This window comes from Heptranchias perlo, chromosome 35, assembly GCF_035084215.1.
Source record: "Heptranchias perlo isolate sHepPer1 chromosome 35, sHepPer1.hap1, whole genome shotgun sequence".
NCBI lineage: Eukaryota > Metazoa > Chordata > Chondrichthyes > Hexanchiformes > Hexanchidae > Heptranchias > Heptranchias perlo.
The window spans coordinates 22,101,394-22,123,926 of NC_090359.1; the positions used below are offsets into that span (position 1 = coordinate 22,101,394).

The 22,533-nt window shown below is 48.8% G+C and overlaps 1 protein-coding gene across 1 annotated transcript in view; it reads right to left on the minus strand.

The window, feature by feature from the left end:
* LOC137302306 (zonadhesin-like) overlaps positions 1–20,745 on the minus strand; it is a 155,229-nt gene extending 134,484 nt beyond the window's left edge. The window contains exons 1-14 of the mRNA XM_067971946.1: positions 20,652–20,745; positions 19,505–19,837; positions 18,306–18,568; positions 16,581–16,665; positions 14,234–14,392; positions 13,652–13,816; positions 13,243–13,340; positions 12,948–13,026; positions 12,243–12,467; positions 7,706–7,778; positions 5,755–5,798; positions 3,369–3,701; positions 2,170–2,432; positions 445–529 (exon numbers count right to left, since the gene is read on the minus strand). Of these exons, the coding sequence (XP_067828047.1) occupies positions 445–529; positions 2,170–2,432; positions 3,369–3,701; positions 5,755–5,798; positions 7,706–7,778; positions 12,243–12,467; positions 12,948–13,026; positions 13,243–13,340; positions 13,652–13,816; positions 14,234–14,392; positions 16,581–16,665; positions 18,306–18,568; positions 19,505–19,837; positions 20,652–20,745 (2,299 nt within the window). The remainder of the gene's footprint in view (positions 1–444; positions 530–2,169; positions 2,433–3,368; positions 3,702–5,754; positions 5,799–7,705; positions 7,779–12,242; positions 12,468–12,947; positions 13,027–13,242; positions 13,341–13,651; positions 13,817–14,233; positions 14,393–16,580; positions 16,666–18,305; positions 18,569–19,504; positions 19,838–20,651) is intronic.
* Between the last annotated feature and the right edge of the window lie 1,788 nt (positions 20,746–22,533).

Here is a 22,533-nt window from a genome sequence, read left to right on the forward strand (position 1 = left end):
GCAAATATTGACGTGCACCGAGGGACAACCCGCCCCGTCCCCGGTCCTAACTTTAGATAATCAAAGAAAAACCATGGCAGACTGCAACAGAAATAATGTTCTGGTAAATCAATATATGTCTGGTAACCGTGAGGTGCTCCCACTATCGTCCCCTTGCTGATCCCCAGAGTATGGGAACCCCAGTCACAAAATTTGTGCGGTATAGAATGAGGTAGATTTTCCAATTGGTGCCCAGTTGTGAAACTGGCATTGCCAATCACCACGCCTGATAGAAACCGATTGGCATTTCCATTGACTTCAACAGAAACAAAAATCAGATGGTTTCTATAACAGGCGGCCAATTGGCAATGCCAATTTCACGCCCGGGTGTCAATTGGAAAATCTACCCCAGTGTTTCCATCCTCACCACTGCCATCCTTAAGTCAAGGCTTGATTTTCACTCACAGAAGCAAGGCCCGGTCGTTATAGCGACGTTGTCCAGCGCAGGGTCACCATCTTCACTTTGGCCTCGGACCGCTTCAAAGATAATCTGTCGGCAAATTCAAAAAAAGAAGAAACCGTGACGGTCATTGAGGGGAGGCCGGGGGTGGGGGAAGTGGCCTTAAAGCAGGGATCGATCGTCAGGGCAGGGGGTGTCTGGTATCTGGAGGATGAAGGTGTTAGACTCCCAGCAACACTATCTGAGTCCCAGTCAAAGAGGGCGCCCACCAGCCACGGAGAATGAACATTGGGCACCAAAGGGGGCTATTTCCAACTTGCCACCCCGGGCGTGAAAGTGGCATCAGCTGCCCGTTATCAAAACTGCCTGATTTATGTTTCCCCAGCGGAGATCATGTTGAAATCATGGTTGACATTAGGTTGGGTACAGATACTGGACCAGTGACTCAAATCCCACCCCCCCTCAACCCCATGGCAAGTTAAGAAACTGAATTGGAAAAAACGTGACCATTAAAGCAGTCGTTAAAAAGTCAAGTGGTTCACTAATGTCCGTCAGGGAAGGGAGCCGAGGCTCCGCCTGCCCTCTCGGGGGGGACGTAAAAGATTAAATGGTACTATTCAAAGAACAGGGGAGTTCCCCCCGGTGTCCTGGGCCAATATTTATCCCTCAACCAACACCTAAAACAGATGATCTGGTCAGTGTCCCATTGCTGTTTGTGGGATCTTGCTGTGCGCAAATTGGCTGCCGCATTCCCTACATTACAACAGTGACTGCGCTTCAGAAGTACTTCATTGGCTGTAAAGTGTTTTGGGATGTTCTGAGGTCGGGAAAGGCGCTATATAAATGCAAGTTCTTTCTTCCTTTCTTTCTTGAAGTGTTGTGGGGGGGAGTCGTTGTGAGGACATTAGCAGGTGTTGAGTGCAATCAGAAGAAGGTGTACGGAAGTGTCCCGTTGTGATTGGATGAGAGGCTTGTGAATGGAAGAGGGAAGGATTGCTGGTGCTGAGGCTAAAGACCAGCGTTGTGGGGCTGTGTAGAGAGTAAGAAAGATATGAAGAGGAATCATATAAGAACATAAGAAATAGGAGCAGGAGTAGGCCATATGGCCCCTCGAGCCTGCTCCGCCATTCAATAAGATCGTGGCTGATCTTCGACCTCAACTCCACTTTCCCACTTGATCCCCATATCCCTTGATTCCCCTAGAGTCCAAAATCTATCGATCTCAGCCTTGAATATACTCAATGACTCAGCATCCACTGCCCTCTGTGTTTGAGAATTCCAAAGATTCACACCTCTCTGAGTGAAGAAATTCCTCCTCAACTCAGTCTTAAATGGCCGACCCCTTATCCTGCGACGATGCCCCCTCATTCTCGACCCTCCAGCGAGGGGAAACAAACTCTCAGCCTCTACCCTGTCAAGCCCCCTCAGAATCTTATATGTTTCAATGAGATCACCTCTCATTCTTCTAAACTCCAGAGAGTATAAGCCCATTCTACTTGGCAGTCCTGGCAAGGTCATTCAATTTCTTCCTGCGCTGCAGCCAGCAATTATACTACTGGCTTTGAACTGCCCGGCCACCTCTCTCCGCTGCTGCAGTTATGAAAGGTGCTATATAAATGCAAGTCTTTCTTTCTCCTGTTGATGTCTGGGCAGTGAATTGGTTGCCGGGTGGGGGCTGGGCCAGATCGGAAGAGATTCAGTGGTCTTTGGTAATAAAAGTGGTCCCTCACCTGAATCTGCTTGGCCGTCCGCACCGGGACGGTGACTCCTCCCGATAGCCAGGAGTGGCTCTGTGGCATCGTCCGGTTCCACAGCAGCGTCTCCTGATTGCTGTCCCTGACCAGAACTTTGAGCGTTGTCCCGTTATCATATGCCGCGTACATGTGATATGAGAACTCGACACAAACGTCCTCGCTGACGTTCACAATCGGACTCTCCAGACGGACAAATTGCTTGGGAAAGAAGCTACTGATGTCCTGGTAGATGTAGTAGCCTGTTTGAGAGACCAGATAATAACCCAATGCAATGTACACAGAGCATCTTATTCAGTCAGTCATTGAAATAAAAGCACTGGGGTTCATTTCTAGAGGAATAGAATTGAAAAGCAGAGGAGTCATGTTAAACTTGTATCGAACCTCGGTTAGACCACACTTGGAGTACTGGGCACAGTTCTGGTCTCCATGTTATAAAAAGGATATAGAGGCACTGGAGAAGGTGCAAAAAGGATTTACAAGGATGATACCAGAACTGAGAACATAGGAGCAGGAGGAGGCCATTCAGCCCCTCGAGCCTGTTCCACCATTCTATCAGATCATGGCTGATCTGTATCTTAACTCCATCTACCCGCCTTGGTTCCCTAACCCTTAATACCCTCGCCGAACAAAAATCTCTCAATCTCAGTTTTGAAATTTTCAATTGACCCCCAGCCTCAACAGCTTTTCTGGGGGAGAGAGTTCCAGATTTCCACTCCCCTTTGTGTGAAGAAGTGCTTCCTGACATCACCCCTGAGCGGCCTGGCTCTAATTTTAAGATTATGCCCCCTTGTTCTGGACTCCCCCCACCAGAGGAAATAGTTTCTCTCTATTTACCCGATCAAATCCATTAATCATCTTAAACACCTCAATTAGATCACCCCTTAATCTTCTATATTCAAGGGAACACAAGCCGAGTCTCTGCAACCTGTCCTCATAATTTAACCCTTTTAGCCCTGGTATCATTCTGGTGAATCTGCGCTGCACCCCCTCCAAGGCCGATGTGTCCTTCCTGAGGTGCGGTGCCCAGAACTGAACGCAGTGCTCCAACTATACGAACAGGAGCAGTATTCATGCTGGTCCGTTCTCACCCGTTACCCCGTCCCACCCCACCTCCAGGAACCTCTCCGCTCCCACCGCCCCCCCACCCCGACCCTGGACGGGTCATTCCGGCCGACCTGCTCCATGCAGAAGTCGGCTGATTTTCCGCCTCACAAAACCGGCGGGCATGAGCGGAGTGCAGGTTTGGCGACCGCAGTTGGCCGCTCGACCGAGGCCTTGGACGGGCGCCCCGTGCCGCAACGGCCGAAAACCGAAAATCTCCCCTCCCACATCTTTCACAATCCTACCCGTCTCGCTCCCGTTCTCCCACGGGGCGGGGTGGTCTGTCGATGGTACGGTGTGTGTCGTCCCGCTGGTTCTCCTCCAGTCTCCATCGTCAGTGGTCGCCGATTGGACCCAGTCGCAGTAGGGATGGGCATCGTCATTAAAGTCACAGCGCGTGAGGTAATCTGCAGGTGGAAAATAACATTCACCTCAAACAGGTAACCTGGGCACATCGCGTTCATGTCAAACTTATTGATATCAATGAGGCAACTCCGGAAAGCAAGGAGTGAACCGGGGCTAAGAAGAAAGAAATTGCATTTATATAGCGCCTTTCACAACCTCAGGACATCCCAAAGCACTTCTTTTGAAGTGTAGTCACTGTTGTAATGTAGGAAATGCGGCAGCCAATTTGCACACAGCAAGCTCCCACAAACAGCGATGTGATAAAAGACCAGTGCATCTGTTTTTAGTGATGTTGGTTGAGGGATAAATATTGGCCCAGGATACCAGAGAGAACTCCCCCCTGCTCTCCTTCGATCTTTTACGTCCACCTGAGAGGGGCAGACGGGGCCCTCGGTTTAACCTCTCATCTGAACAGACGGTACCTCCGACAGCGCTGCACTCCCTCAGTACTGGCACTGGAAATATCGTGCTTGTGTGCTCAAGTCTCTGGAGTGGGACGACGAACCCGCGACCTTCTGACTCAGAGGCGAGAGTGCGACCCACTGAGTCACGACACGAGAGTTTCAGACTCCCGAGCTGCATCCCTGAGTCGGAAAGTGGCCTTCATGAGAGAGGGGGGCGGGGTTAATCAATGAACAACATCTGTGGTGTCAGTGGAGGAGCCCCCCACCCCCAGAGACTGTGGACAGCGTGGCTCGTTGAAGGAGATGGTCCAGGCTTCGTGACAAGAGGTTGAAAAGGGTACAGACTGGGCCCTAAATACTGAGCAATGGAGCAGCTGAATTGTTTCTTCAATTACCCTTGTCTGCTAATTACCCCTCCCCTCCTGACAGTGGGGACTCCTTGCCGGGGTCTGGTTGCACAAGCACTTGTCGTCCTCCAGTATCTTGCGGGAGTGGCCACCCTCCATGTGTTAATCTTGGGCAGTGAGCATAAGTAGGCCATTCAACCATGGAGGCATCACAGCTGGGCCTGATCCGATGACACAAAGATTGGTGGCATTGTAAGCAGTGTAGATAAAAACATAAAATTGCAAAGGGATATTGATAGATTAGGTGAATGGGCAAAACTGTGGCAAATGGAATTCAATGTAGACAAATGTGAGATCATCCACTTTGGATCAAAAAAGGATAGAACAGGGTACTTTCTAAATGGTAAAAAGTTAAAAACAGTGGATGTCCAAAGGGACTTAGGGGTTCAGGTACATAGATCATTGAAGTGTCATGAACAGGCGCAGAAAATAATCAATAAGGCTAATGGAATGCTGGCCTTTATATCTAGAGGACTGGAGTACAAGGGGGCAGAAGTTATGCTGCAGCTATACAAAACCCTGGTTAGACTGCACCTGGAGTACTGTGAGCAGTTCTGGGCACCGCACCTTCGGAAGGACATATTGGCCTTGGAGGGAGTGCAGCGTAGGTTTACTGGAATGATACCCGGACTTCAAGGGTTAAGTTACGAGGAGAGATTACACAAATTGGGGTTGTATTCTCTAGAGTTTCGAATGTTAAGGGGTGATCTGATTGAAGTTTATAAGATATTAAGGGGAACAGATAGGGTGGATAGAGAGAAACTATTTCTGCTCGTTGGGGATTCTAGGAGTAGGGAGCACAGTCTAAAAATTAGAGCCAGACCTTTCAGGAGCGAGATTAGAAAACATTTCTACACACAAAGGGTGGTAGAAGTTTGGAACTCTCTTCCGCAAACGGCAATTGATACTAGCTCAATTGCTGAATTTAAATCTGAGATAGATAGCTTTTTGTCAACCAAAGGTATTAAGGGATATGGGTCAAAGGCAGGTATATGGAGTTAGATCACAGATCAGCCATGATCTTATCAAATGGCGGAGCAGGCACGAGGGGCTGAATGGCCTACTCCTGTTCCTATGTTCCTATGATCCCATTACCCAAGATATTGCCCCCCCCCGCCCCACTGCTGTTCCCTCCACAGGTGCCGCCTGAACTGGTGAGTGTTCTTTTTTATGGTCTGGTCAGGAGCTGCTGCGATTCAGTTCTGACGGGAGTCCCCCCCTGTCGATTGTACAATGGACTGTACCTTTTACTGGGCCGTCTGAATAGCAATCCAGAAGATGCGAGGGTCTGCGTGAAAACAGAAGGATGAAATCAGATCACTCTTAAAGGCAACCTTAAAGCCCGAGAAAATACAGTAAACCTTATCAACAGCTGCGCATTCCTGGAACACCCATAACCGAGATCAAAAGAGCATTCCAGCTGTGAAGGCCATCTGAAAATAAGGATGGTCTTTCATTTATATAGCGCCCGATCCCGTCCTCGGGACGTCCCATTGCGAACTGTTGACGGGTTAACCTACGGACAAACACTGGGGGGTATTCAAAGAAGTAGTTGGCACTATACAACAACAACTTGCATTTATATAGCGCCTTTAACGTAGTAAAACGTCCCAAGGCGCTTCACCGGAGCGATTATCCATCAAAATTTGACACCGAGCCACATAAGGAGATATTAGGACAGGCGACCAAAAGTTTGGTCAAAGAGGTAGGTTTTAAGGAGCGTCTTAAAGGAGGAGAGAGAGGCGGAGAGGTTTAGGGAGGGAATTCCAGAGCTCAGGGCCCAGGCAGCTGAAGGCACGGCCGCCAATGGTGGAGCGATGAGAATCAGGGGTGCACGAGAGGCCAGAATTGGAGGAGCGCAGAGATCTCGGAGGGTTGTCGGGGCTGGAGGAGGTCACAGAGATAGAGAGGGGGCGAGGCCATGGAGGGATTTGAAAACAAGGATGAGAATATTGAAATCGAATCATGGCCAATGCAGGTCAGCGAGCACAAGGGGGTGACGGGTGAACGGGACTTGGTGCGAGTTAGGGTGCGGGGCAGCAAGATTTTAGATGATTACAAGACCAGTACATACCCTTAAAAGGCAAAAGCTCCACTTGTGTAGTTAAGCAGCCATGGTCAACAATTGAGTTAAGAGATAAAGGTTACATACTCTGATTGGCAGGATGTGACAAGTGGTGTCCCCCAGGAATCTGCACAGGGGCCCACGGCTTTTCACTCTATTTATCAATGACACGGATGAAGAAGTAGAGAGTCGTATATCCAAGGTTGCAGGTGAGATTAAGCTGGGAGGCAGTGTAAGTCGCGCAGGAGGGAGCAGGACGTTGCAAAGGGACAAAGACAGATGAAGCGAGTGGGCAAAACTGTGGCATAAGAGCATAAGAAATAGGAGCAGGAGTGGGCCATACGGCCCCCTCGAGCCTGCTCCGCCGCCCAATGCGATCTTTGACCTCAACAAATGGGAGTTCAGTGGGAAGTGTGAGGTCATTCACTTTGGACAAGGGATATGGGGATCGGGCGGGAAAGTGGAGTTGAGGTCGAAGATCAGCCATGATCTTGTTGAATGGCGGAGCAGGCTCGAGGGGCCGAATGGCCTGCTCCTGCTCCTATTTCTTATGTTCTTATTGTGTGCTCAAATCTCTGGAGTGGGGCTTGATCTGTTGAAGATTGAGGAAAGGCTGAGAAAGAGAGACGTGTTCTCATTTGAGAATGGGAGATTGGTAAAGAACATGAAAGGTGTCAATTGTGTGGGTGCAATCAGGCAATTAAACTTGAACTCTGATCAGAGGATTAGGGTGGGAAATGGGCAAGAGGAAGAAAAGTCAAGAATGAGCAAAGTCCATTGAAAGTCTAATCCAAGTGAGATATCAGAAAAATTGCCACACAGGGAAGCAGACACATGGAAAAGTTTTCCAATGCTCTGCGGCTTAACTCTTTCACAGCAGGCTATTAAAGCCAAGGGCGGATAAGGATACCCCAGAAACACTGATATAGGCCCTGAATTTCCTGGGACGTTCTGCCGCCGCGGACCCCATTTAAGCGCTGCCACGCCCGCTGCAAAAATTAGGGCGGCAGAGAGTCCGTGGGATATTCAGGGCTTGTGGTTCCCCGCGGAACGGAAGCAGTTGGGGGTCGAGGGTCGAGGAATGCCGGCTGCAAGGTTGGATTGATCTCGAGGACTTTTCTCTTCGTTACCTTGTGGTAGACTCGTACAGTGTCGATGTGGGTCCAGACGTCGTTGAGCCAAGTGAAGACAACTCAATTGTACCTGAGGAAATGATTTCAAATATTACAACACTGGCAGTAACAAGTTATATTTTTAAGACAAATCACTGCAAAACTATTTTCTATTTCTTTCAACACTTACAAATCAACCTGTTCCGCCCCCCTCATCCCCACCGTTCAGAAAATTACATAGAATTTACAGCTCAGAAACAGGCCATTCGGCCCAACTGGTCCATGCCGGTCGGTGTTAATGCTCCACACGAGCCTCTCACTCCCTACTTCAGCTCACCCTATCAGCATATCCTTCTATTCCTTTCTCTCTCGTCCCCTTAAATGCATCCATGCCACTCGCCTCAACTCCTTGTGGTAGCTAGTTCCACATTCTCACCACTCTCTGGGGAAAGAAGTTTCTCCTGAATTCCCGATTGGATTTATTAGTGACTATCTTATATTTTCGGAAGGACATATTGGCCTTGGAGGGAGTGCAGCGTGGGTTTATTAGAATGATACCCGGACTTCAAGGGTTAAGTTACGAGGAGAGATTACACAAATTGGGGTTGTATTCTCTAGAGTTTCGAAGGTTAAGGGGTGATCTGATCGAAGTTTATAAGATATTAAGGGGAACAGATAGGGTGGATAGAGAGAAACTATTTCCACTGGTTGGGGATTTTAGGAGTTGGGGGCACAGTCTAAAAATTAGAGCCAGACCTTTCAGGAGTGAGATTAGAAAACACTTCTACACACAAAGGGTTGTCGAAGTTTGGAACTCTCTTCCGCAAACGGCAATTGATACGAGCTCAATTGCTTAATTTAAATCTGAGATAGATAGCTTTTTGTCAACCAAAGGTATTAAGGGATATGGGCCAAAGGCAGGTATATGGAGTTAGATCACAGATCAGCCATGATCTTATCAAATGGCGGAGCGGGCACGAGGGGCTGAATGGCCTACTCCTGTTCCTATGTTCCTATGTTCCTATTTCTGACCCCTAGTTTTGGTCTCATCACAAGCTGAGTCGTCTACCCTATCGAACCCTTAAATAATTTTAAAGACCTCTATCAGGTCACCCCAGCCTTATCTTTTGTCTGATTACGCCTCTGTGGAGTGCCTTGCAAGAGAAATCAATGCAATTTGCACTTTCCACCACCAGGGGAGCTCAATCTCTTAAAGGGAGGATGTTTCTTAGAAAGCTCTTAAAGGTAGCTGGTACCTGTTATTTGCTGAAAATAACAGTCTACTGTCTGCATGGAGTCAGAACGGAGATCAGACATCGCACACGTAAAACACAGATGCAGATCCCGTCCCTATGTTTACACGCTGATGAGTTATGGTAAAACATTGAATAAAGGTTGCGCACTACTAAATCCCACATCCTCCAATCTGCACGTCAGACCTCACCAATCTGTCGATCCGAGTTGGTACCAGGCCTGAGAGAGTCTGTGCACCAAGGTTCTCTGCTGATGCACTGGAGACCTTGGAGCAAGAGGTGGACAGAAGGAGGGACATCCTATATCCGTGGGGGGTGGGAGGGGGGTCCAAGAGGCCCTCCAGACATATATCCAAAAGGCAGTGGGAGGCAGTGGGAGGCAGCGGAGGACAAAGTCAATGCCAGGCGCACAGCATCATGAACATGGATACAGTGCAGGAAGAAGATCAATGCTTTGACATGAGTGGTCAAGGTGAGTGAGGTCAACTGTCAAGTGGCGTCTCCTACCAACTACACCACACCCCCATCACCCAAATACCAATAAACTCTTTCCATCAGTACACAACTCTTCCAACCAGATGCTCCCTCCCACTCTTACACATTACCACTGTTTCAAGCCACCCACCCACAACTCACAGGCCACATACACTAGCTATTCAACCATGACAGGCACATCACCCAGACACACGTCCCACTTTCTTGCAGGAGAAGGTGGCGCATAACAGGAGGCAGCAAGTGGCATTTGGCCCCTCGAGCCTGTTCCACCATTCAATGAGATCATGGTGGACCTGTGACCTAACTCCATATACCCGCCTTAGCCCCGTATCCCTTAATACCCTTGGTTCACAGAAATCTATCAATCTCAGATTTAACATTCGCAAGTGAGCTCGCATCAACTGCCATCTGCAGAAGAGCGTTCCAAACTTCTCCCACACTTTGCGTGTAGAAGCATTTCCTAACTTCAATCCTGCTCGTCCTGGCTCTAAATGTCCTAGTATTCAAGTCTGGGAGACCTTCAAATACAGTTAGAAATGTCTCAGCAGCCAGAAGCAATAATCCAGCCACTAACCTATAAATTCTGCATGACCCTTTTAAATAGTGCCGGTGGGGGGGTCCTCCAGGCACTCTCAGACACGTTCAGATGATCGGGGTTAAGACTGTGCGTTGAGTTGAGCGTTAAGTCCCAAAATGGTGTCTATCACTTTAAATCAGCGTTGCACACTGATTGAAGCCATTTTCTCCCTATATTACACGATTCCAGCATTCGTTATCTGCGCCTGCGCTAACTCCTATACCAAGATGGTGTCCGGCACACGTCACGCTGGAAATGTGCGTGCGTATCTAAGACGCCATCTTGGATGTCGGAGAGGACCTGAAGCGCCGAAACAACGGGCATTATACGGCCCAATTTAGCGCCCAAGAGGACTAATTTCGCTTTGGGTGATGATGTGAAAACGGGTGATATTGAATTTGCCGGCCATTATACACCCGGTCTGATTTTCCTTTCCAGTGAAGTCAGTGGAAGGGAAAGTCGTGCAGGATCTACAATCAGTGGTCAATTCGATATCGCCCGTCTTACACAATCGCCCAAAGTTAAAATTACCCCCCTAAGTCCCTGAATAACCTTTACATGGGGGTTTGTTGCTAAACATTCACTCCCTTCACCACCGGCGCACCGTAGCTGCAGTGTGTACCATCCACAGGATGCACTGCAGCAACTCGCCAAGGCTTCTTCAACAGCACCTCCCAAACCCGCGACCTCTACCACCTGGAAGGACAAGGGCAGCATGCACATGGGAACAACACCACCTGCACGTTCCCCTCCAAGTCACACACCATCCCGACTTGGAAATATATCGGCCGTTCCTTCATCGTCGCTGGGTCAAAATCCTGGAACTCCCTTCCTAACAGCACTGTGGGAGAACCTTCACCACACGGACTGCAGCGGTTCAAGAAGGCGGCTCACCACCACCTTCTCAAGGGCAATTAGGGATGGGCAATAAATGCCGGCCTTACCAGCGATGCCCACATCCCATGAACGAATTTTTAAAAACCACATAATAATGGGGTTAGATCACAGATCAGCCATGATCTTATCAAATGGCACAGCAGGCATGAGGGGCTGAATGGCCTACTCCTGTTCCAATGTTCCTATGTTCTCTCAGGGCTATCTCTCTCTCTGATGGCTTCAGATGGTCGACTCAGTTTTATAAGACAGGCTGAGAAATACTTTTCAAAAAAAATAACGGGGAAAAATCTAATTTAAAAAGGTGCCCACTAAACTCCAAAAGAGCTGCCAATCCCGCAAACAGACAATCAAAACTTTCTAGATTTTTGTAGCGAATGAAGTAGCCCCTTCTTCAGATATCAGGCCCAAATAATAATATTTGGTTATTTATCAAAAGAAGTTGGGCCTTTTCTGTCAGTGAACCTGGTTTTTAACCCATACATACCATCCAAAACTCTGCTGCCCGTATCCTAACTCGCACCAAGTCCCGTTCACCCATCACCCCCCGTGCTGACCTACATTGGCTCCCGGTCAGGCAGTGCCTTGATTTTAGAATTCTCAACCTTGTGTTCAAATCCCTCCGTGGCCTCGCCCCCTCCCTATCTCTGTAACCTCCTCCAGCCCTACAACCCTCCGAGATCTCTGCGCTCCTCCAGGTATGGCCTCGTCTGCATCCCTGATTTTAATCGCTCCACCATTGGCGGCCGTGCGTCAGCTGCCCAGGCCCTAAGCTCTGGAATTCCCTCTCTATCTCTCGACCTCCTTCAAAGACACTCCTTAAAACCTACCTCTTTGACCAAGCTTTCGGTCACCCGTCCTAATATCGCCTTCTTTGACTGTCAATTTTGTTTGTCTAATAATCGCTCCTGTGAAGCGCCTTGGGGACGTTTTACTATGTTAAAGGCGCTATATAAATGCACGTTGTTGTTATAACAGAAAGGAAGAAATCAGGGCCATGTTGCTTTGGAGATAAACATTGGAGAAATGGACAGTATGGACAACTTGGATTCTTTCTATTTGTTTAATTGTAAAGTTAGTCGTCCACCACAAGCTTAAACCTACAACTAGACTTGCGTTGCACCTGGGAGAGAGTCCCAGTAAGTTACTGGCTCGCATCTAATGGAGGGTTTTGGATGAATTGAGTATAAAATGACGAAGAGCCGAATGGGGCCGAATGGCCTCCTTCTGTGCTGTAGCATACTATGAGAGCCTGCAATGAGTTTCAGGCTGGAATCTTAAAAGCTTCATACCTTATAATAACAGAACAATTCGTAACTGGGACCATTTGTCTTACCTGTTGATGAACCTTGGGTTGGTGCTGTTGAGATGGTTCTGGTTGTTGTTGGTGGAGTGGTGATTGCTGTTGTTGGGTTGGCTGCGGTAGTCATCTGTGGGTCACTAGTAATTGCTGTCGATGGGTCTGTAGTCATTTGGAGGCTTGTAATAGTTATTGTGGTTGGGAGACCTGTAGCTATTGATGGGGCTGTGGTCAGTGGGTCCATCGTTGAAGGCGCTGGCCCTGTTTGACAATAGAAAAGACTAACAGTAAAAAAAGGACAGATTACACCAACCTCCTCGTGCATTTTGCTGGTGTGTGGCGGGGAGGGTCTTTAGTTGTTGGAGACAAAGCCTTTGTACCTCCTCAGAAATTGGAGAACAATCTAGAATGCGGGGCCTTCCCTCGGGGTTACGATAACAAGATGTCAACACCCATCCCCGGTGTTGGGGGCTGAGATGGCCCGATATAGGCCCCGATCTCATTGCCTTTTCCAATGTCCACGTACCCTGTCCAGCAGAGGTCGCTGGATTGAGAATACGAGTGGGAAGACCTGATTGATTCACCCACCCCACCTCGCCCAGGAGCGATAAGGCCCGTGGTAAGAGCCGTCTCAGCGCAGATCGGAGCGCAAACCCGGAACCTTCCGGCTCTGTGCGGCCGGGTTCCACAGTGTACTTACTGACCGAGCCGGGGGAGAGGTTGGAGAGATTACTTCCTTACCGTCGCAGGTGAAGATGCAGACTTTGTCCACGGCAATGTCAGAGGCCGCCGTCTCTCCTCGAACTCCTTCTATAACAAACTGGAAAGAATCGAATTAGATGCAGGCAGGTCCGAGGTTCAGATCGGCATGAATTGGGCCTCGGTTGCCCGCATGGAGTGGCACTGAGCACTTGGCAGGCTTGGCAACCTGTCGGAACGAGCTTAAGAGCAGCAGTGGCACCCTAATCAATGCCCGTTTGCCACCCCACCGGGAACCACCCCAGAGCTACCCCGGACCTATGGTTCACCCACTTACCTGAACCGGCAAAGCTCCACAGTGAACAACCTCCGCCTTTCTCCATTGCTGCCCCTTGTCGCCCTCAATGCTCAGCAACAGGCTTTCTGAAGATGCTCCTGTGCCAAACAAGAACATAAGAACGTGTCATTGGCCTGCTAAACGGAGGGGGTCTCACTGGAGTATGTCAGCGAGAGGGGGAGAGAGAGCATGAGGGATAGAGAGAACGACGGAAGGAAGTGAGAGGGAGAAGGGAGAGAGAGGGGAAGGGAGAGAGGGAGTGAGAGAGTGAGGGAGAGAGGGAGGGAGGGAGAGGGAGGGAGGGCGAGCAAGCAAGGGAGGGAGAGGTGGGTGAAAAAGGGAGGGGGAGCCAAGCACAAGTTGGAGAGAAGGGCCAAGTCCTGGATGTGAATGGAAGGTTCCTACTTGCCTTGTTGCAGTGTGTAGACATTTATTGCCATTGTTTTTGCCGTCCCGTACAGGTAATAGTAGAAAGTCAGAGAAAGGCACTGGGGGGAGTTGACAGACGGACTCTTCAAATGGAACTTGTGTCCTGGTTTATTGTTCGCTGACTCAAGCAGCATGTAGTAACCAACTGTAAGAGGACGGATAGACTTCAGGCAGCGTCTGTTAAAGGGTTTCACACCTCTGCCCATTGCTCTACTAATGATTAGGTGAGTGGGGGTGTTACTTGTGTGTGTGTTTATGCGTGCGTTGTGTCTGTTTACGTGTCCACACACACGTGCACACGAATGTGTATGTTGTGCATGTGTATGTTTGCGTTGTGTGCTTATATGTTGTGCATATGTGCATGTGTGTGTGCATATGTGCGTGTGTGTATGCATGAGTGTGCGTGCACATGTGTGTGCGCAGGCATGTGTGCGCGTGTGTGTGCGTGTATATGCGTGTGCGCACGTGCGTGTTTCACTCACTTTCACAGAATTATATGTTTGAACCCGAAAAATTCGGGTCACCTACATCCCGAGAATGAATTCGAAAAATGTTTTCTTACAGCCAGGCTTGGAGAAGTCGTCATTAGGGCCAGAATGTTCGGTCTCTGTTTGGCCAAGCCACTGTTGCCAGCCATAGTCGTCTGCATCACCAACGTGTGTCTCCGTGGTCCATCCACATAGGTCGTCCACCACATCAAAATCACAGCCGTAGACACAAGCTGTGCAGAACAGTGCAATAAACACAGTGAGTCAATGCTGCTCTCGTTCCAACCAAGGTTGCCAACCCGCCAGGGTTATCTCTCACCGGAAATTAATCTCCAGGACACGACCGCGAGGAACCCGGGAGGAAATTTATCGGGGCCATGGAGAAGGAATGGATTGGTTTTTCTTCTTCATTTTCTTTGAACACTTTCGTTCATTTTGGGATCCAGTTTATGAATCATTTGAGACATGGCATGTGGTGAGTGTAACAGGCTTGGGAGGTGACTTTGGACCATAGAAACATAGAAAATAGGAGCAAGAGTAGGCCATTCGGCCCTTCGGGCCTGCTCTGCCATTCAAAATGATCACGGCTGATCGTCTAACTCAGTACCCTGTTCCCGATTTTTCCCTATATCCCTTGATCCCTTTAGCATTAAGAAATATATCTCTCTCCTTCTTGAATACATCAAATGACTTGGCCTCCACTGCTTTCTGTATTGTGAATTGTAAACAATTTTACAACACCAAGTTATAGTCCAGCAATTTTATTTAGACATGGCATGTCTATAACTTGGTGTTGTAAAATTGTTTACAATTGTCAACCCCAGTCCATCACCGGCATCTCCACATTCTGTATTGTGACTAGCTGGGGCCCAAGCACTGATCCCTGCGGTACCCCACTAGTCACTGCCTGCCACCCGGAAAATGACCCGTTTATTCCTACTCTCTGTTTCCTGTCTGTCAAACAATTCTCAATCCATGCCAGTATATTCCCCCCAATCCCATGTGCTTGGGGGGAATTTTGATCAGGTCCCTCTTGTGTGGGACCTTATCAAAAGCCTTCTGAAAATCCAAATACACCACATCCACTGGTTCTCCCCTATCTATTCTACTAGTTACATCCTCAAAAAACTCCAGTAGATTTGTTAAGCATGATTTCCCTTTCGTAAACCCTTGCTGACTTTGTCCAATCCCATTAATGCCTTCCAAGTGTTCTGTTATCACATCTTTTATAATAGACTCTAGCATTTTTCCCACTACTGATGTTAGGCTAACTGGTCTGTAATTCTCTGTTTTTTCTCTCCCTCCTTTTTTAAATAGTGGGGTTACATTTGCCACCCTCCAATCTGTAGGAACTGTTCCAGATTCTATCGAATTTTGGAAGGTGATCACCAATGCATCCACTATTTCCAGGGCCACTTCCTTTAGTACTCTGGGATGTAGATTATCAGGCCCTGGGGATTTGTCAGCCTTTAGCCCCATTAATTTCCCGAGCACTATTTTTTTTACTAATACTGGTTTCCTTCAGTTCCTCCCTCTCACTGGACGCTTGGTTCCCTGACATTTCTGGCAGGTTATTTGCGCCCTCCTTTGTGAAGACAGAACCAAAGTATGTGTTTAATTGTTCTGCCATTTCTTTGTTCCCCATTATAATTTCCCCCATTTCTGACTGTAAGAGACCTACATTTGTTTTCACTAATCTTTTTCTCTTGACATATTTATAGAAGCTTTTGCAGTCAGTTTTTATGTTCATTGCTAGTTTACTCCGATGGACCGATGACTCCCAAAGCTCTCCAACCACTGGGAGTTTTCCTCACCTCATGTCTGGATCTGTTGTAGACTAATTGATAGAGATTGATTGCCGAGATTAGTCGACAACTCCCATTATTGTTGTATCATATGACTACCAGGGTGGTAGACGACGAACTAGATGGACCATGATCATCACCCGCGATGTGGAGAGACCCCCAGGAAGTCCCTGCAAATATTGACGTGCACCGAGGGACAACCCGCCCCGTCCCCGGTCCTAACTTTAGATAATCAAAGAAAAACCATGGCAGACTGCAACAGAAATAATGTTCTGGTAAATCAATATATGTCTGGTAACCGTGAGGTGCTCCCACTATCGTCCCCTTGCTGATCCCCAGAGTATGGGAACCCCAGTCACAAAATTTGTGCGGTATAGAATGAGGTAGATTTTCCAATTGGTGCCCAGTTGTGAAACTGGCATTGCCAATCACCACGCCTGATAGAAACCGATTGGCATTTCCATTGACTTCAACAGAAACAAAAATCAGATGGTTTCTATAACAGGCGGCCAATTGGCAATGCCAATTTCACGCCCGGGTGTCAATTGGAAAATCTACCCCAGTGTTTCCATCCTCACCACTGCCATCCTTAAGTCAAGGCTTGATTTTCACTCACAGAAGCAAGGCCCGGTCGTTATAGCGACGTTGTCCAGCGCAGGGTCACCATCTTCACTTTGGCCTCGGACCGCTTCAAAGATAATCTGTCGGCAAATTCAAAAAAAGAAGAAACCGTGACGGTCATTGAGGGGAGGCCGGGGGTGGGGGAAGTGGCCTTAAAGCAGGGATCGATCGTCAGGGCAGGGGGTGTCTGGTATCTGGAGGATGAAGGTGTTAGACTCCCAGCAACACTATCTGAGTCCCAGTCAAAGAGGGCGCCCACCAGCCACGGAGAATGAACATTGGGCACCAAAGGGGGCTATTTCCAACTTGCCACCCCGGGCGTGAAAGTGGCATCAGCTGCCCGTTATCAAAACTGCCTGATTTATGTTTCCCCAGCGGAGATCATGTTGAAATCATGGTTGACATTAGGTTGGGTACAGATACTGGACCAGTGACTCAAATCCCACCCCCCCTCAACCCCATGGCAAGTTAAGAAACTGAATTGGAAAAAACGTGACCATTAAAGCAGTCGTTAAAAAGTCAAGTGGTTCACTAATGTCCGTCAGGGAAGGGAGCCGAGGCTCCGCCTGCCCTCTCGGGGGGGACGTAAAAGATTAAATGGTACTATTCAAAGAACAGGGGAGTTCCCCCCGGTGTCCTGGGCCAATATTTATCCCTCAACCAACACCTAAAACAGATGATCTGGTCAGTGTCCCATTGCTGTTTGTGGGATCTTGCTGTGCGCAAATTGGCTGCCGCATTCCCTACATTACAACAGTGACTGCGCTTCAGAAGTACTTCATTGGCTGTAAAGTGTTTTGGGATGTTCTGAGGTCGGGAAAGGCGCTATATAAATGCAAGTTCTTTCTTCCTTTCTTTCTTGAAGTGTTGTGGGGGGGAGTCGTTGTGAGGACATTAGCAGGTGTTGAGTGCAATCAGAAGAAGGTGTACGGAAGTGTCCCGTTGTGATTGGATGAGAGGCTTGTGAATGGAAGAGGGAAGGATTGCTGGTGCTGAGGCTAAAGACCAGCGTTGTGGGGCTGTGTAGAGAGTAAGAAAGATATGAAGAGGAATCATATAAGAACATAAGAAATAGGAGCAGGAGTAGGCCATATGGCCCCTCGAGCCTGCTCCGCCATTCAATAAGATCGTGGCTGATCTTCGACCTCAACTCCACTTTCCCACTTGATCCCCATATCCCTTGATTCCCCTAGAGTCCAAAATCTATCGATCTCAGCCTTGAATATACTCAATGACTCAGCATCCACTGCCCTCTGTGTTTGAGAATTCCAAAGATTCACACCTCTCTGAGTGAAGAAATTCCTCCTCAACTCAGTCTTAAATGGCCGACCCCTTATCCTGCGACGATGCCCCCTCATTCTCGACCCTCCAGCGAGGGGAAACAAACTCTCAGCCTCTACCCTGTCAAGCCCCCTCAGAATCTTATATGTTTCAATGAGATCACCTCTCATTCTTCTAAACTCCAGAGAGTATAAGCCCATTCTACTTGGCAGTCCTGGCAAGGTCATTCAATTTCTTCCTGCGCTGCAGCCAGCAATTATACTACTGGCTTTGAACTGCCCGGCCACCTCTCTCCGCTGCTGCAGTTATGAAAGGTGCTATATAAATGCAAGTCTTTCTTTCTCCTGTTGATGTCTGGGCAGTGAATTGGTTGCCGGGTGGGGGCTGGGCCAGATCGGAAGAGATTCAGTGGTCTTTGGTAATAAAAGTGGTCCCTCACCTGAATCTGCTTGGCCGTCCGCACCGGGACGGTGACTCCTCCCGATAGCCAGGAGTGGCTCTGTGGCATCGTCCGGTTCCACAGCAGCGTCTCCTGATTGCTGTCCCTGACCAGAACTTTGAGCGTTGTCCCGTTATCATATGCCGCGTACATGTGATATGAGAACTCGACACAAACGTCCTCGCTGACGTTCACAATCGGACTCTCCAGACGGACAAATTGCTTGGGAAAGAAGCTACTGATGTCCTGGTAGATGTAGTAGCCTGTTTGAGAGACCAGATAATAACCCAATGCAATGTACACAGAGCATCTTATTCAGTCAGTCATTGAAATAAAAGCACTGGGGTTCATTTCTAGAGGAATAGAATTGAAAAGCAGAGGAGTCATGTTAAACTTGTATCGAACCTCGGTTAGACCACACTTGGAGTACTGGGCACAGTTCTGGTCTCCATGTTATAAAAAGGATATAGAGGCACTGGAGAAGGTGCAAAAAGGATTTACAAGGATGATACCAGAACTGAGAACATAGGAGCAGGAGGAGGCCATTCAGCCCCTCGAGCCTGTTCCACCATTCTATCAGATCATGGCTGATCTGTATCTTAACTCCATCTACCCGCCTTGGTTCCCTAACCCTTAATACCCTCGCCGAACAAAAATCTCTCAATCTCAGTTTTGAAATTTTCAATTGACCCCCAGCCTCAACAGCTTTTCTGGGGGAGAGAGTTCCAGATTTCCACTCCCCTTTGTGTGAAGAAGTGCTTCCTGACATCACCCCTGAGCGGCCTGGCTCTAATTTTAAGATTATGCCCCCTTGTTCTGGACTCCCCCCACCAGAGGAAATAGTTTCTCTCTATTTACCCGATCAAATCCATTAATCATCTTAAACACCTCAATTAGATCACCCCTTAATCTTCTATATTCAAGGGAACACAAGCCGAGTCTCTGCAACCTGTCCTCATAATTTAACCCTTTTAGCCCTGGTATCATTCTGGTGAATCTGCGCTGCACCCCCTCCAAGGCCGATGTGTCCTTCCTGAGGTGCGGTGCCCAGAACTGAACGCAGTGCTCCAACTATACGAACAGGAGCAGTATTCATGCTGGTCCGTTCTCACCCGTTACCCCGTCCCACCCCACCTCCAGGAACCTCTCCGCTCCCACCGCCCCCCCACCCCGACCCTGGACGGGTCATTCCGGCCGACCTGCTCCATGCAGAAGTCGGCTGATTTTCCGCCTCACAAAACCGGCGGGCATGAGCGGAGTGCAGGTTTGGCGACCGCAGTTGGCCGCTCGACCGAGGCCTTGGACGGGCGCCCCGTGCCGCAACGGCCGAAAACCGAAAATCTCCCCTCCCACATCTTTCACAATCCTACCCGTCTCGCTCCCGTTCTCCCACGGGGCGGGGTGGTCTGTCGATGGTACGGTGTGCGTCGTCCCGCTGGTTCTCCTCCAGTCTCCATCGTCAGTGGTCACCGATTGGACCCAGTCACAGTAGGGACGGGCATCGTCATTAAAGTCACAGCGCGTGAGGTAATCTGCAGGTGGAAAATAACATTCACCTCAAACAGGTAACCTGGGCACATCGCGTTCATGTCAAACTTATTGATATCAATGAGGCAACTCCGGAAAGCAAGGAGTGAACCGGGGCTAAGAAGAAAGAAATTGCATTTATATAGCGCCTTTCACAACCTCAGGACATCCCAAAGCACTTCTTTTGAAGTGTAGTCACTGTTGTAATGTAGGAAATGCGGCAGCCAATTTGCACACAGCAAGCTCCCACAAACAGCGATGTGATAAAAGACCAGTGCATCTGTTTTTAGTGATGTTGGTTGAGGGATAAATATTGGCCCAGGATACCAGAGAGAACTCCCCCCTGCTCTCCTTCGATCTTTTACGTCCACCTGAGAGGGGCAGACGGGGCCCTCGGTTTAACCTCTCATCTGAACAGACGGTACCTCCGACAGCGCTGCACTCCCTCAGTACTGGCACTGGAAATATCGTGCTTGTGTGCTCAAGTCTCTGGAGTGGGACGACGAACCCGCGACCTTCTGACTCAGAGGCGAGAGTGCGACCCACTGAGTCACGACACGAGAGTTTCAGACTCCCGAGCTGCATCCCTGAGTCGGAAAGTGGCCTTCATGAGAGAGGGGGGCGGGGTTAATCAATGAACAACATCTGTGGTGTCAGTGGAGGAGCCCCCCACCCCCAGAGACTGTGGACAGCGTGGCTCGTTGAAGGAGATGGTCCAGGCTTCGTGACAAGAGGTTGAAAAGGGTACAGACTGGGCCCTAAATACTGAGCAATGGAGCAGCTGAATTGTTTCTTCAATTACCCTTGTCTGCTAATTACCCGTCCCCTCCTGACAGTGGGGACTCCTTGCCGGGGTCTGGTTGCACAAGCACTTGTCGTCCTCCAGTATCTTGCGGGAGTGGCCACCCTCCATGTGTTAATCTTGGGCAGTGAGCATAAGTAGGCCATTCAACCATGGAGGCATCACAGCTGGGCCTGATCCGATGACACAAAGATTGGTGGCATTGTAAGCAGTGTAGATAAAAACATAAAATTGCAAAGGGATATTGATAGATTAGGTGAATGGGCAAAACTGTGGCAAATGGAATTCAATGTAGACAAATGTGAGGTCATCCACTTTGGATCAAAAAAGGATAGAACAGGGTACTTTCTAAATGGTAAAAAGTTAAAAACAGTGGATGTCCAAAGGGACTTAGGGGTTCAGGTACATAGATCATTGAAGTGTCATGAACAGGCGCAGAAAATAATCAATAAGGCTAATGGAATGCTGGCCTTTATATCCAGAGGACCAGAGTACAAGGGGGCAGAAGTTATGCTGCAGCTGTACAAAACCCTGGTTAGACTGCACCTGGAGTACTGAGAGCAGTTCTGGGCACCGCACCTTCGGAAGGACATATTGGCCTTGGAGGGAGTGCAGCGTAGGTTTACTGGAATGATACCCGGACTTCAAGGGTTAAGTTACGAGGAGAGATTACACAAATTGGGGTTGTATTCTCTAGAGTTTCGAATGTTAAGGGGTGATCTGATTGAAGTTTATAAGATATTAAGGGGAACAGATAGGGTGGATAGAGAGAAACTATTTCCGCTGGTTGGGGATTCTAGGAGTAGGGGGCACAGTCTAAAAATTAGAGCCAGACCTTTCAGGAGCGAGATTAGAAAACATTTCTACACACAAAGGGTGGTCGAAGTTTGGAACTCTCTTCCGCAAACGGCAATTGATACTAGCTCAATTGCTGAATTTAAATCTGAGATAGATAGCTTTTTGTCAACCAAAGGTATTAAGGGATATGGGCCAAAGGCGGGTATATGGAGTTAGATCACAGATCAGCTGTGATCTTATCAAATGGCGGAGCAGGCACGAGGGGCTGAATGGCCTACTCCTGTTCCTATGTTCCTATGATCCCATTACCCAAGATATTGCCCCCTCCCCGCCCCACTGCTGTTCCCTCCACAGGTGCCGCCTGAACTGGTGAGTGTTCTTTTTTATGGTCTGGTCAGGAGCTGCTGCGATTCAGTTCTGACGGGAGTCCCCCCCTGTCGATTGTACAATGGACTGTACCTTTTACTGGGCCGTCTGAATAGCAATCCAGAAGATGCGAGGGTCTGTGTGAAAACAGAAGGATGAAATCAGATCACTCTTAAAGGCAACCTTAAAGCCCGAGAAAATACAGTAAACCTTATCAACAGCTGCGCATTCCTGGAACACCCATAACCGAAATCAAAAGAGCATTCCAGCTGTGAACGCCATCTGAAAATAAGGATGGTCTTTCATTTATATAGCGCCCGATCCCGTCCTCGGGACGTCCCATTGCGAACTGTTGACGGGCTAACCTACGGACAAACACTGGGGGGTATTTAAAGAAGTAGTTGGCACTATACAACAACAACTTGCATTTATATAGCGCCTTTAACGTAGTAAAACGTCCCAAGGCGCTTCACAGGAGCGATTATCCATCAAAATTTGACACCGAGCCACATAAGGAGATATTCGGACAGGCGACCTAAAGCTTGGTCAAAGAGGTAGGTTTTAAGGAGCGTCTTAATGGAGGAGAGAGAGGCGGAGAGGTTTAGGGAGGGAATTCCAGAGCTCAGGGCCCAGGCAGCTGAAGGCACGGCCGCCAATGGTGGAGCAATGAGAATCAGGGGTGCACGAGAGGCCAGAATTGGAGGAGCGCAGAGATCTCGGAGGGTTGTCGGGCTG